This window comes from Onychostoma macrolepis, chromosome 02 (genome assembly GCF_012432095.1).
Source record: "Onychostoma macrolepis isolate SWU-2019 chromosome 02, ASM1243209v1, whole genome shotgun sequence".
In the NCBI taxonomy this organism is placed as follows: domain Eukaryota; kingdom Metazoa; phylum Chordata; class Actinopteri; order Cypriniformes; family Cyprinidae; genus Onychostoma; species Onychostoma macrolepis.
Window position 1 is genome coordinate 15301727 of NC_081156.1, and position 15762 is coordinate 15317488.

At 36.3% G+C, this 15762-nt stretch overlaps 2 protein-coding genes across 2 annotated transcripts in view; both read right to left on the minus strand.

The window, feature by feature from the left end:
• Window positions 1-1819: 1819 nt before the first annotated feature.
• lmo4 (LIM domain only 4) lies at window positions 1820-4362 on the minus strand. The gene is made up of 4 exons (XM_058753896.1): window positions 4114-4362; window positions 3697-3949; window positions 2786-2882; window positions 1820-2622 (listed from the first exon to the last, which is right to left on the minus strand). Exons 2-4 carry the CDS (start codon window positions 3930-3932, stop codon window positions 2458-2460), a joined length of 498 nt encoding a protein of 165 aa, XP_058609879.1. The 5' UTR covers window positions 3933-3949; window positions 4114-4362; the 3' UTR covers window positions 1820-2457.
• A 3505-nt stretch (window positions 4363-7867) lies between these two features.
• hs2st1a (heparan sulfate 2-O-sulfotransferase 1a) overlaps window positions 7868-15762 on the minus strand; it is a 33667-nt gene continuing 25772 nt past the window's right edge. The window contains exons 3-7 of the mRNA XM_058749022.1: window positions 11723-11808; window positions 11144-11282; window positions 10469-10566; window positions 10235-10392; window positions 7868-10154 (exon numbers count right to left, since the gene is read on the minus strand). Coding sequence (XP_058605005.1) covers window positions 9928-10154; window positions 10235-10392; window positions 10469-10566; window positions 11144-11282; window positions 11723-11808 — 708 coding nt within the window. The 3' untranslated portion in view covers window positions 7868-9927. The remainder of the gene's footprint in view (window positions 10155-10234; window positions 10393-10468; window positions 10567-11143; window positions 11283-11722; window positions 11809-15762) is intronic.

Consider the following 15762-nt stretch of genomic DNA (forward strand, 5'->3'; position numbering starts at 1 on the left):
TAAGGACTTTATTCTGTTAAAAACAGCACAAGTTATTCTACTGCCATTATTGCATTGACAGGAGTAGCACACTGTAATGATACATTCTTTGCTTACTTTTTATGTAGAAGTTTCTGCAGAAGAAAAATTAGTTCTATCGCGATGTATTCTATTGGCAGTAACACATTATTTATTTTTATTGGGACAACTCGTTTTGTTGTAAACTAAACATTGTATAGAGCTTTCTTTAATGTATTCTGTTAGTTCTCAACTGGGGCCGGGGTCAGGGCCCCCAAGGTGGCCCCAGTCACAGGATGACTTAAAATTATTTCAATTGTAATAAAAATTGAGATTTATACATCCTCTGAAAGCTGAATAAATAAGCTCTCCATTGATGTGTTAGGATCGGACAATATTTGGCCGAGATACAATTATTTGAAAATGTGGAATCTGAGGGTGCAAAAAAAATCTACATTTTGAGAAAATCGCCTTTACAGCTGTCTAAATGGAGTCCTTAGCAATGCATATTACTAATCAAAAATTAAGTTTTTATATATTTACAGTAGAAAATTAACAAAATATCTTCAGGGAACATGATCTTTACTTAACATCCTTATGATTTTTGGCATAAAAGAAAAATCAATACTTTTGACCTATACAATGTATTTTTGGCTGTTGCCACAAATATACACGTGCTACTTAAGACTGGTTTTGTGGTCCAGAGTCACATTTGTCTTCTTCAATAACGATCATTTTTATTCAAGAATGTACAGTTCAATCACAACATAATTGGGTGGGGGTCTTCAAATGTGTTGGACAAAAAGGGGCCTTATTTGACATAACACAGCACTCATTCTATTGTGATTTATTCTGTAGGAGTAGCAATGCATATATTTTTTACTGCAACTTATTCTACAGAAGCAGCATTACTTAATCTATATGGATTTATAAGGAAGTAACACAGAATTCATATTGTGATTCTATGAGAGCAAGACCACATTGTATATTTTATTACCACTTCTATAGGGATCTTATAATGTTGAAGCAGTGCAACTCATTTCTTTGTTATTTATTTTATAGGATCGTAAACAACATTCTGTATTATTATTCTTCTATAGGGACATATTCTGTTGAGACAACTAATTCTATTCATCTATAGGCACAGGGCCACATTCATTTCATTGTGAGTTTTTTTTTTTACTGGTCAAATAATTTGATAGTCATTCAATAAGTATTTACTCTATAAAAGCAGCACCACTTATTCTATGAAGACATATTTTATAACAGATCCCAATGTATTTTTCTTTACTGATATTAAGGACAAATCCTTAATGAATCAATATTTATCATCAGAAACATAGAGTCAGACTGGTTAAGAAGGCAGAATCATAGGAGGTACAGGAATCATTTACAAGTCAAATATCCATATTACAATAATTAGAGATTAAGACATGATGGAATGGTCTTAAAAATTTGTGTGAAAAAAAAATGTGCGGAAAACACTCAGCACAACACTGAGGCTTTAATAATGTATAATGTATTTTATTGTCTATTCTGTAAACAATAATAAAGTGTTTAATAAAATGTTCTCGGAGTATTTTTTTTTTCTAAACTGATAATTCAACAGATTAATTCTGCACATAGCTATCATGCTGATAGTTGCTTTTAGTGGAAAATGCTCTCATTTTTGAACAAAGGCATATAAAAAGAGTTACTACTGAAAGTGACAGAATTACCTTCAGCCAACAGAGGGAGGTGTTCTCCATGAATTCTGTGTCTGTCAATATATTATTTAGAAACCATTTAGAAAGTATAACAACTACTGAAAACACAGCTCACATCACTGAAGAGATCCTTAATGGGGTTTTTAAAGTTTTTTAATTATTTTAAATAAAGCAAATATTACTTCACATACACACAACACACTTTAAAGATGGGTCCTTTATAGCAAGCTCAGAATGTTGTTTTCTAATTTTAAAAAAAACTTGGACTGAAAACCTGGACTCTCTGGATGCTTCCAGGATTGATTTCTGGACAGGTTAATTGCAGTGATACTGTAATTGCAGAACAGGAAGAATAGCCGTCCCGTGACCAAAAGATAAATGTCACTCACACACCAGTGGAAGGTGGTGTGTTTTCACTGCCTGAAAGTGAAGTACACAGCACTATATCTAAACTCACAAACACCACAACTAAACTGCAGGTCCACAACATATAAGAAAGGTCATTCTGTGCAAAACCAATTCATAATTGATTATGATACGCAAGGATGCTCGCTGATATTGCTTTTCAGCTCCAATGGTTAACCTCATTTAAACTGCCAGATATTACCATATACGTTGAATTTCCACAATATTAGAGCTTCACAAAATGGTCTGTAGCTGACAAAGCAACTACTGGGTTATATGAGGTCTTGAATATGAAACTCGGTGCTCTATTAGTGTCTCTTTCTCAGAGCTCAGCAAAAAAATGATGAGCTCAGGACTTCTGTTCGGATATGTTGTGCTCCCTGAGTGAATCCAAGTGGTCGTTTCTGTACGCAGAAGCTGTTGGTCTGTCCCGCTCACAGTACAGTTTTCCATTTGTGTAGTGAAAACGGTCACCGGGTACTAGCTGGTTATAGCAGATGGAGCATACAAAACACTACAAGAGTAAAGAAAGAAATTACTGTGAGGAAAACATGTTACAAGGTACCCTGTCCCCCCAAAACACACTGCAGAATATCAGCCTATAAACCAGGAGTAAAAATGTAGATCACTTTTTAATTGACTGTATTTAAATGGGTCAGTTTAATAGAGTAAATTACCTTGACATGGAAAACATTGCCCTGTGCTCGCATAACCATTTCATTTGCTGGGATGGACTTACTGCAAGCCCTGCAGGCTCCGCTGTGACCGAATAATCTGTAATGAATATCATAATCACAAATATGTCTTTTAATAAGCAAGTCTCTCTCGCAAACACAGGAAGGCATTTAAGCTTTTAAATCTACTTATGGTACAACTATTTGAACTTTTGCTTAATTTGTTTCCTCTATTAAAAGGATAGTACAACCAAAAATTTTATTCTGTCATTTACTCATTCACTTTTTTTTAACCATACAATGAAAATCAGTGGGGCCCATTTCTGTTTTGGGCCCCAATTATTTTAATTCTATGGTCAAAAACAACAGAAACATACCGTATTTTAAAATATCTTCTTTTGTGTTTATCTTAAAAGGATATTCACCCAAAAATGAAACTCATGTCATCATTTATCCACCCTTATGTCATGTCAAACCAATGCATTTATTTCTTTTGATGAACACAAAAGATGATATTTTAAAGAATGATGATAACCAAACAGTTTCCTTTCCCTGTGACTAACACTGTAGTTTATTCATTTATTGTCCATACAATGGAAGTCAATTGAAACTGAAAGTATTAAGTTCCCAACATTCTTCAAAATATCTTCTTTTGTGTTCCACAAAAAAAAAAAAAACGTTATACAGGCTTGGAACAACATGATGGTGAGTAAAAGATGACTTTTAATTTTTATTTTGGAGGACTATCACTTTAAGGATAACCCTGTTCTCTTTACTATACTCCCAGAAGACTTATTAGATGTATAAAAGAACTGCTCTCATTTATCTAGTATATTTGTTAGCTCAGGGTGTGAATGATGGTAAATTATCGAGGATGACGATAACAAAACAGAGTGTTGTTCCTGTAGTCTGACCTTATATAGTCACTTTTGCAGAGGATCAAGCCACGCTTTGTGAAACACGATGAGCCAATTTCTGCCAGCTGGGCTTGACAGCAGGAGCACTTGAGACAGTGGCAGTGCCAGTACCCATCCAAAGCAAACAGGAGGAAGCGGTCTGAAATCTTGCATCCACATCCAACGCACCGCTTCCATGCCAGGGCCCCCATTCTGACATGAGGCGCTTGTGCATTACAAGCAGTGTTTACCATAATAAATGGGTCACTACCTGGAATAGAATGAATGTAAACTGAACAAATGTTTCATTTGACTAGACAACAAATACAAACTGTATTCAGTTAGTTCATAAGTAGACAATAAATTAACCAGAGGGCCTCTATCTATATGACACTGACAGATACACAATCTTATTAAAGTAAACAACTCACTCACCTGCTTCACAACTTCATGCTTTCAGGCTCATCAATACAGGACAAACGATCGCGTTCAGTCTGTCAGTTCGGATAGACGCAGACACCGGTCCATTTCTTGTCTTCAGGCAAAAAGCAAAGGTCGTAAACACGAATATAACTTCGTTTACCTACATTTAAATGATGTCTCGCTTGCATCTCCACATGAGGTCTGAACGCTGTAACGGACCAGACTTCTATCCCCTTTAAACATCCGTGAGGCGACGTCAGGCGCGCTTCAGCCAATCAACAGCCACTTAAATTTGAGTCTCGTGCTGAAGCAGTCCGTCCAGCAGATGCAGATGCTGAATTATTGATGCTATCAACATCTGAATGGCGCGTCCGTCACTTGCACTGGCATTTCATCACTATATTTAATGTACTATTTAAATTTTAATTGTAAACCACAAAATTAGCTGGCAGAAATTGATTTGTCAAAGTGACTTGAAGAAGTTTAGAAGAACTGCCTCACGTTTCTCATTCGGAGTCGTTTACAATGGGGCCTTAATCACCCATATTAAAGACCTAATTACAGCACACACACAGCGTCATGGCCAAATCACTATGAAAAGAAACCTTGACAGCAGTCTGATTGGGTGGTAATAGAAAATCATCTGTGAGAAAAGGATCCTGTCTTTCTTATCATCTGTCTGTCATTTAGCCATGATTACCATCAGATTAAATACAATCAAAGCAGTTTGGGTGAAAAGTGGTAGTCATGGGAACCAGCGAGAACTGTTTATCTTGTCAATTGATCTTAATTCAAACCTGCACACTCTAGATTACAGAGATGTAGGAGCTGAGAGGGAGGAATGAGGGGAGAGGGTAGTGTTTGTCGGCTTCTGTCACTCATTATGGTGTATTATGTCACTATTCAATACAGAAAATTAGTGTCTGATGACATGACGAAGCTGTAAGGGTGGCTTAGTATTGAGATATAGTGTGCTGTTTGCTTTTGAGGAACTAAAACCTTCTAACTCCATGTTTAGTTTTATTTTGAGCCTGCTAATAGTTGTCACATATTCCCCGTTGTTGGTGAAGGTTCGGTGTTGGTTGTCTTCCCTAGCGTTAGTTGGTTTTCTCTGTTCTGGTTTTGTGGACATATTTTTTATTATTTCTCTTTAGTCTATCTCATTCGGATCCAGTTTTCCCTTGTTTCCGAGTTCTCCTCTGTGTTGTTGTGGTATGAGAAAAAATACATTGTACCACTATTAAAAAACCCCCAAAAAACTGTTAAACTGACTACAAACAAATAACATGGTAGCTCTTTCATTCCTGGCTGCCAGAAATTCAATGTCAAAAGTATTTGACAATGTTATTAGTATATTGCCTGAATATTAAATGACATGATATAATGTTAATATACCAAAATCTGCTTTTTTCCTTAAAATGTACTGATAACCATATTAAAACAGGTCAAATAGAAAGTCACATGTTAAATCAGAGTTGTAAGTGGCCTGTCTATTAAACATGGCCAATACTCGTAATTAAATGTGCACAGATCATACACACAAAGAAAATACATAGGCATAGCCATCATAACACACATTAAATAAATAATAAAAAATGTAATGCAAAACACATTAATATACATGATATAAAAAGAACAACATGTATTTAGAATGTAATCATATATAATACCATGCACATGCAGAGTCTTCATGTCCTTTTACTGTTTTTTTTACTGTAAAATGTTCAGTAATTTATAGTAATTTGATTACAGTTTTAATCGCAAAACCCATAAATTTGACAGTGTATTACCGTAAAAATATGTATAATATAACATTAAACGGTAACACTTTACAATGTGTCATTTGTTAACATTAGTTAATGTATTAACTAACATGAACAAACAATGAACAATACATTTATTACACTATTTATTAATCTTTGTTAATGTTAATAAAAATAGAGTTGTTCATGTTAGTTCACAGTGCATTAAGTAATGTTAACAAGCACAACTCGTGATTTTAATAATGGATTAGTAAATGCTGAAATTAACATTAGCTAAGATTAATAAATGCTGTAGAAGTATTGTTCATTCTTAGTTCGTGTTAACTAATGCAGTTAACTAATGAACCTTATTGTAAAGTGTTACCCATTAAACCATTTACAGTTTTCACCTTACAGTTAATCAGTTAAAAGATTTTTACTGTGACATTTTTACTTTTTACGTTTTTATTACAATTTTTACGCACACATTTTCTTTTAATGTTATACTCCTGTTTAGCCCTACCCAATATTAAACAGAGATGTATGGACACATGTAGATGCGAATGAACCAGACTGGTTCACAAATGAAACTATGACTGTTCTGCATGAGCTATTACTTTTTTCAGCCCCTATTTTTGGTTTTGCCTGTCTAGATTTCCTGTAAACGAGACCAGCAACCCCCCATCTCCTGGATCATTATGTTTATGTAATGAGGTCACAGTCGTTGATCTAATGGCGGAGTGCAAAGTTTGAAATGCGTGTGGGAAGGGGGGCGTAATGGAAAATAAGTCATTTTCTCCACAGCTCCATTACTTTAATTGTTTACTGAGCAGAGGCATGTTGTGATGTTTCAGGTGAAGCACAGGAGTCACATTAACAAAAGAGCGTGAGCTGTCTGAGCACATTTACAGTTAGATAAACATCAGATGGAAAGCGTGAGACAGAGGCCTCATTATTTAGAGCCGGAACCGGCCGATGTTTTTTGAGCACAAGATTTTCATCATTGCTTTATAATTGAATCTGTGAAACATTCAACAACGATGTGCATTTCTATTCTGGCAATTAGAAGGACATTTCCAGACAAATCCACCGAATTACTTTAGCTGGTTATTTTAACGAAACAATTTGCCCCTAATTAATGTATCCTTTCCCCACTGACGATAGCCAACAATTATGATGTTCATTAAAAATGAAGGGAAGCTCGACTGTCGATCAAACACAGAAAGGGATTGTTTGAAAGGCCCTTTATTTGTTGCTGTGACAGCTCAATCACCCATCATGATCTAACCGGGGGGAGGTAAAAACCGCCGACAATGACCATCAGAGGCTACAGACAGCCCTTCATTTGAGTGCTAATTAGAAAAATTATATCTCTGAAAGGCAGCCTGGTATCTGTTCCCAGTGTGTTGAGAGAGACAAGCTGAAGAGACAACAATGAGTTAATAGAAAAATTAATTATTTACACTATTATCTAGGCTGGGCCATTGAAAGAATGACTCAATAATGCTTTAATTGTGTTTCTGATTACATTTCCACTGAGATAGACTCGAAAGCATATCAAAAGCTCTGTTTATTAAATGTATGTGCTCAGATGAGATAACATGGATATTGCAGCACAGCTTCAGCACATCTTGTGTGTTTCTCCTTCATATAATGTCAGTGGTGAGCACTTCTGTGGAGGAGGAAAGGTTAGACCAATGGGTTACACCCATTTATTTTAGAACAAAGATGTTTGTGGTGGTTAAAAAAGTGTTTTTTTTTCTACGAAAAGACATACATGGACCATCAGTCCAAATTTAGGGGGTCAGTAATCTATATTTTTAAAGAAATTAATACATTTATTGAGCAATAATGCAATGAATTGATCAAAAGTGACAGTAAAGACAGTTTTTTAAATAAATGCTGTTCTTCTGGAACTTTCTATTCACTAAAGAATCCTGAAAAAAGGTCCAAATAACCAACTGTTTTCAACATTAGACAGTAAAATGCTTCTTGAGCAGCAAAATCAGCATATTTGACTGATTTCCGAAGGATCATGTGACATTGAAGACTGGAGTCAAAATTCAGCTTTACCATCCTAGGAATAAATTACATTTTAAAATATATTAAAATAGAAAACATTAAATTGTAATATTTCATGATATTACTGCTTTTACTGTATTTTAGATCAAATAAATGCAGCCTTGGTGAGCATAAAAGACTTCTTTCATAAACATGAAAAAAATCAAAACCTTTTTGTTTGATGTTTAATTTGTGTTTGTGTTGTTAATAACAAAAAAGGTGAAGAATATTAAATAAAATTTAAGCCTCCATATATTTTTGTTTCTTCTTTGTCTAAAAAAAAAAAAAACAGAAAGTACTTTTAGAAGACAGAAACAGTCTGTGATATTGTATCAAAATTATAATGAGGGAAGAAAAAATCTAAATAAATCAAGATCTTTTTATTATGGCCGACATATCTAAAAATCTATTTTCAAATCTGCCTCGGCAATGTCAGCAGAAAAGAGCATTAATTTGAAATGAAAATAACAAAGAACAGAGCAAATACAGGCTCACATGGTGGCACTTTGAAAAAAAAAAAGAAAAAGAAAAAAAAAAGAGAAATATCAAAACCAATATATATTTTATATGTACAGGTTACTCTGGTGTTTCATATACAGTACAGATTGGTTTTGATACTCTAAATACATCTAAAAGAACCTGTACAATGTCCAAATTTTTTTTATGTATCAAGTGAGAATTTGTCACAAAGATCTACTGTCTACTTATATTGTGTCTTGGAGATTTTAAGGGCAAATGTGCAATCTAGCACCCATTTCATGCACAAATGTGTGTTTAGTAAAGATCATGAACATATAAACACTGGAATTGTATAATGTACTCAGGAGACAAATTTCCATTTTCAAAAAGACATCAGTTCCAGTCTTGTAGTACCATCAACAAGGCAAACAATTTTACATGATGGCTGCCTATTTCCACATTGATGTTAATAATGACGATCTATGCAACTGTACCTACATTTCACGTTGAAAAACATCTCCTCACCTATTCATATGCTGAGATATCAAGTCATATTTACACTGGCTGTAATAACAGCTCTGTGTTACAGGAAAAAAGGCACAGTCTCGATGAATTTGGAGTCTTTCTTTCATTGAACACATTTAACGTCCATGATCTCTGAATCAAAGCAGCAGACTAATGGTACATTGCCTTGAGAAACAAAGTACGTTTAAACTACATTTAAAAAACATGATAATTCAGTCATAAAATATATAAAAGCAAATTAAAACAAAAGCATATCCGTTTATCGAGATCAAGGAACAGTACAATGATCCACATGCAGATAAACATTTCATCTTCAATTCTTTATCCTCCCATTTTTAAACTTTTTGGTCCAGCTGTAACTGTAATGACCAGTATTTACATATATTTGTAGATAAAAATATATTATCTGCAATTGCTGAAAAAAATGCAGGACTGAACCCCAAGCAGAAGGTTCAGAACAGAAAAATGATGTGTTTTTAACAATGTGAAATACATCCACATCTGTGTTTTTCCAATAAATCCCATAAATAGCCATATGAAAGTCCAAGAAGTAAAGTATTCCTCATTTTACTATATTGAAAAAATGACTTTGTCAGCTTGATAAGAATGTTTAGTAGTCATCTGTACTTTTAAGATAAGTAAAAACTCCCAGCATCAATCAGTCCAAAAAAACAAAAACAAAAAACTATAACCATTAACGCATTAAATAAGTACAATAACAAAAACGTTCTGAAATGTGGCAGCACCTGTATCAAATCCCTACGGCAGAAAGGTGATGGTTGTCTTGAAAAACAACACAAACAAGATCTCAGTCACTTTTAAAGCTCATTAGAGAGCCTTTAAGCCTTCTTTGAAATGATATGTATTGGGGGGATAAAGCTCTTGACAGCTATTTGGCCCCAAGACTCTTCCCTGTGGCACGGACTAGTTTCAGTTGCTCTGCACACATCCAGATGGAGAACAGTCGGGCAGAATGGATTGCGTCCTCCGTCCAGTGTTTCCGACCGCAGCATACAGTGTTATGGAGCACCACTGATTCTCAGGTAGTCTTTGGGTAGATTTTCTCATAGAAAAAGTTCTGTGCCAGTAGGTATAGTTCTCCATCTTTTTCTCTCACCGCGTGAGCCCGAACGTACTGGAACTGCTCTAGTGCAAACTCATAAAACTCATTCTCCATTTTCCAGATGTCTGACTGCTGAAGTCTGGCTATAGACTCTTTGGTGGGCGGCTTCTTCTCGCTCGTTTTCCTTAGGTGCGATTTCTTCCCTTTAGAAACAGACACAAACATTTAACAAAAATACCCACCATCTAATAGACCTGTTAAAACATTCTCTCTGCAGTCGTACCTGTCCGAAAGAGCTCTGTGGCCCCCTTAAAAAAGCGAGGAAGTGCCGCCTCCAACATCATAACAAAGTCTTCCAACTCCTCCGTCACTCCAACTAACATGTATTCATTCACCAGGTTGTATTTGGCTTGCTCCAAAGCCCATTTGCTGCCAATGTTCCTGTGAAGAAGTGGTTGAGAAAATGTAGCAAGAGTCCTACAAGTGGTATTACGCATACAGACAGTGAACAGCCTACCAGCACTCAGAGTAATGACCACAGAAGAAGGGAATCTGAAGCCACAGTTTCTCTGGAGCACAGTCAGATCCTCCAGCAGCTACACACTCATCAAACGTCTGAAACACACACACATCTCGGAGTTGAACAAAATACAGTTTAAACGTTCTGGGTTCAGTATGGAATAAAGAAAAACGTTAAGCTTTATTAACAGCAAAGAAAATAATTATGGTGGCACAAACTGTGGTTACAGTAATGGATGTAATAGCGTTTTATTACTATTTTTTGTTTTTGTAATGTCATGTCATCTTCATGGCGAGAACAAATTGAATAGCAAAAGTCATACAATTAAATAAGACATTTAAGATTAATACAAGACAAAAATTCTAAAGTACATTCGTTTTTTTCTACTTTTTAAAATACCTCAGACTCTGAATAAAAACACATTCTAGTAAGATGTTTAACAGTCATTGGACAAAGAAAGGCATGATGATGGTTGTCCACCTTTCAATAAATAACATGTGAATCTTGAATGACCTAAACGGTCTTATTATTATTCTTATTATTATTAATGTTGTAATGATTTTTTACTAACACAACAACTTTTATTTAGTGAACTTAAACTTGGGTACTTTACAGTCCTGAAATTGATAATAATTAAAAACAGGATAAAAGTAGACAAAAAAAACATCTCACCTTTTTGTCCCCTTGCTTTCTGCGTCGCAGACCTGGTCTGTAGTCATCACCGAAGCGCAGGAAATAATAGTAAGACACCAGACGCTCAATAGGGTCCCGGATAACATTTATGTAAATAGGCTTTTTCTTCACTCCAAATCTGATAATGAGATGGAAAGGAAGTGCAATTAGTAATGTATTAGTATAGTAGTATTAACACACGTTTCGGGCATTTAGGCATAATTAAATAGTTGCTTTATGCATGTAGGGAAGGTATAGGGAGACCCACAAAACTGGAAACCAACAATATGATTGTATTGTTTAAAATTAGCTTGCTGCAATTCCTTTCACAGCCACCAGGAGTCAGCAGCATCAAACTGCTTTTTGGGAATGTAAAACTACATCTTTTCAATGGATTATGAATGAACGAGTGGCTAGTTATGCAGAATGTTGGCAAATCCTCTTTCAGTGAAGTTGGCATTGAATGCAAAACCTGAAACCACTCTAAACAGCATTACTTATGCAAAACACATTGACCACAACAGATTGAGGAAATCTGAACAGAGAAAAAAAAAAATGGCAGGAGCACATAATACATACTTGGTGAAGTCCAGAAAGGAAACATGTCCATGGTAGAACGCAGGCTTCATCTCCTTCCATAACGTCACATTCTTTACAAACCGTACCTGAAACATGAATAAATTAATAATAATTAAAAAAATTAAATAAATAAATCACTTAATGTGCATATTGCAGGTTACAATTTTTTTTTTCAAATTAATAAATAACCTTGTATGAAAATACCATATGAACCGTTAATGCAGGATTTGAAAATGTTTTACAAGACGTGAGAGCACTAATTTAGAAGAAAAAGACGCTTTCCTCGACAGCTCTCAAAAACCGCTTTTTTTCAACATCGCGTCATATTACGTCACGAGAGGGAGTTGTGTTGGTATTCAGTGGGATTCAGTAAATTGAAATCATTTCAATTTATCATCGGTAAATTATTGTATTTGTGGAGGTTGCACAAACTCCAGCCCATCTGTAACTGCGGTCAAGCCAGCCGCACATTTTTCTTTTTTTGTTTTGGTTTGCGCGCTAAATCGTGCACTTGCTGTGCTGAGAGCGATCTACATGCATGTAAAGAAGCTGTCATGCCGGCGTTTACTTTATACTTTTAACTTTAATTTTTTTTATTTTAATGTTTGTAAATACATTATTTTTGTAATAAACGTTTTTATTGTACATTAATTATTATAAATCACTTATTAATGTTTATACATTTTAATATTAATGTTTTTTATTCATTGTTTATTTTTATTTTAATGTTTGTGTGTGTGTGTGTGTGTAACATTTTCCAACACTCATAAAAAGTGTTTCTTTATAGGTTAGCTCATTCTTTCAATTGATGGGCTATAATCAGAGTGACCCTGACTATCATTGTATTCATTTTCAAGTCATTTTACAGTATAGTTTTGGAGAAAGCTAAAAGCAAAATCACCCCAAACAACAAAATGTGTCCTAGCACTTGCACTGTTTCTTTATAGGTTATCTCATTCTTTCAATTGATATGTATTCAGAATGACCCTGGATATCACTGTATACATTTTGAAGGCATTTTACCGTATAGTTTTGAAGAGAACTAAAAGCAAACTCACCCCAAACATCAAACTCCATTGTTGCACTTAGATTATTTCTGTATATTCAAACACTCATAAAAAGGGTTTCTTTACAGGTTAGCACATTCTGATATGTATTCAGAGTGACCATCACTGCATTCATTTTCAAGTCATTTTACTGTAAAAGTGCATTCTAGCTCCTACATCATGTCCCAATTACAAACATTCATAAAAACCTTTCCTTTACAGGTTTGCTCATTCTTTCAATTGATTCTTGTTCAGAGTGAACCTAACTATTACTGTATCAATTTTCAACTGATTTTACTGTATAGTTTTGAAGAAAAGTAAAGAAAATCACTCCAAAAATCAGAGTGCATTCAGAATTTCCTATTTCAAACACATAAAAATCTTTCCTTTATAGGTTTACTTATTCTTTCAATTGAGTCCTGTTCAGTCACCCTGACAATTACTGTATTAATTTTCAAGTCATTTTACTGTATAGTGTTGGGGGAAATTAAAGGCAAATTCACCCCAAGCTTCTGAGCGCATCCTTGCACTTTTACATCATGTCCCATTTTCAAACACCCACAAAAACATTTCCTTTATAGGTTTGCTTGTTCTTTCAATTGATTCCTGTTCACAGTCACCATGTCTATTGCTGTATTCATTTTCAAGTTATTTTAATGTATAGTTTTGAAGAAAATTAAAGGCAAATTCACCCCAATCATCAGTGAATACTACATCACGTTCCATGTTCAAACATGCATAAAAGTGTTTCCTTAATAGGTTTACTCATTTTGTCAATTGATTCCTGTTCACAGTGACCCTGACTCTGACTATTATTGTATTAATTTTCATGTCATTTTACTGTATAGTATTGGAGAATGTTTTTGGAGTGCATTCGTGCATTTTCAAACTCGTTTAAAATTTTTTAAAGGCATTATTGTGCAAATGTACCATGCTTATTACTATATGAAACTGAAAAATCTCTGTTGCATATGTCACACTTGTTCCCTGATGGAGGGAACAGAGATGTAATGTCCCCATGCCACAACCCTGATCAATCGTTGATGCCGGGACATGTTCTTGGCTCCTCAGCATAAAACCTGAATGAGTGGATGCACGCTGTCACCTTATATATCTATATGCACGGGGAGTGGCTCAGCATGCAAAATCCACTAGCCAATTTTCATTGGCGTTTTCTCTTAAACTCAGAGATGATTGGGGCTCCGGAGTAAACACCTAATGTCATCATGACATAACGTCTCCTTTCTCTCCATCAGGGGCCAGTTGAATAAACTTAGCCACCATGTTAATGGTCCCATGACATGCTGCTTTTTGGATGCTTTTATATAGGCCTAAGTGGTCCCTAATACTGTATCTGAGGTCTGTTTGCCGAAATTCAGCCTTGGTGCAGAATTTCAGCCACTATGAGCCAGTCCCACAATGAGCTTTCCTTAGGACGTGCCATTCTGTGTCTGTAGCTTTAAGGATGAGAGAGGCGGGGCAAGGTGGAGGGTGGGGGTGTGGCCTTAACCAGCTTGCGCTACCATGCGCTAATGTTGACAGTGGATGTATCGCAATGGCTCATAGACACACAGTCATGCAAGCTTTTCAGTTTGACCCAGAATCTGATCAGCGGCTACAGCAGGATGTCTCCGAATGGTAGTAAACTTTAGTTGGTTTGTTTATGTATGCTGTTACAGTTATTATCATGTAGCTAATGCTAGCCATAGGCTCGGATGAAGGAACTAAAAAAATACTTTGGTGTTCATTTGTACATCCAAACTCTGAGCAACTGTCATGCTTCGCTCGTTTGCAAGCCATGATGTCTCTCGAGGAAAAAAAAATATTGCACTCGCGTCGCACGGTAGTAGCTAATTTTCTCATGGGCGGGCAAAGCAGAGAAAGGGGAGGTAACCTTTCCCCGTATGACGACATAAAGGGAAGATTCCAGATTGGGTCATCTGAGCTTTCATTTTCTCAAAGGCGAAGCAGGATACCCAGGGCTCGGTTTACACCTATCGCCATTTCTAGCCACTGGGGGACAATAGTCAGGCTAGGGGAACTCATATTAATGTTAAAAAACCTCATAAAGTGAAATTTTCATGCCATGGGACCTTTAAGACTGTGTCTTAAGAACTAGTTTGACAGCAATGCCAAGGCTGGATCTGCCTCCTCCAGGGGCAGCACTTGCAGGTTCACCACCTGGTCTCGGAAGGAAGTGGTGGGAACCTTGGACAGATATTTATACTCCTCCGATTCCAGCTGCCAAAGGGGTAATCAGTCTAACATTTAATACAAATAACAAATACAAATAAGAGGTACAAATAAGACCAATCTACCTGTTCATAAATGAATAAAAAAAATTATGACCAGTCTTGAAGAAAAAAAAATAGATGACTAACTTTTTAAGATTAGTCTAAACAGTTTATGCAACTGGCCTCAGAGAACGTCTCAGTTACGTACGTAGCCCTCGTTCCCTGATGGAGGTAACAGAGACATTATGTTGTGACAACATTAGGGGTTACTTGGGAGCCTTCCTATCACCTCTGCTTGGAGATAGCCTTTCCTTTCTGCTGACCTCTGTAGCAGATAAGGAGCTGCTCAGAGCTTCTGTTGCTTTGAGTGCGGTCCACGTATATGCGCAATGCTCTTACGAGACACAGCAATGCCAAGGCTGGACCTGCCTCCTCCAGGGGCAGCACTTGCAGGTTCACCACCTGGTCTCGGAAGGGAGTGGTGGGAACCTTGGACAGATATTTATATTCATCCGATTCCAGTGGCTCAAAGGGATCCCTCTGAAGTCCAGCCAGGACGACAGAGAGATCCCAGGAGGGCACAAGGGGTGACCTAGGAAGATTTAACCTTCTGGCACCCCTCAGGAACCTAACGATCAGGTCATGCTTCCACAGGGACCAGCGGTCCATTGCATCGTAGCGCCCCAGCCTGTACTGGAGGCATTCGTTGTGACAACGACATGCCAGGACACTTGTTCTAAGGGCACCCCGGCCCGTAGAA

Coding starts and splice junctions, on each gene's coding strand:
- lmo4 (XM_058753896.1), bottom strand. CDS start 3,932: ATGGTAAACACTGCTTGTAATGCACAAGCGCCTCATGTCAGAATGGGG. Junction 2,883..3,696: donor TGCAAAAGTGACTATATAAG/GTCAGACTACAG, acceptor TATTCATTACAG/ATTATTCGGTCACAGCGGAG. Junction 2,623..2,785: donor GCAATGTTTTCCATGTCAAG/GTAATTTACTCT, acceptor TTACTCTTGTAG/TGTTTTGTATGCTCCATCTG.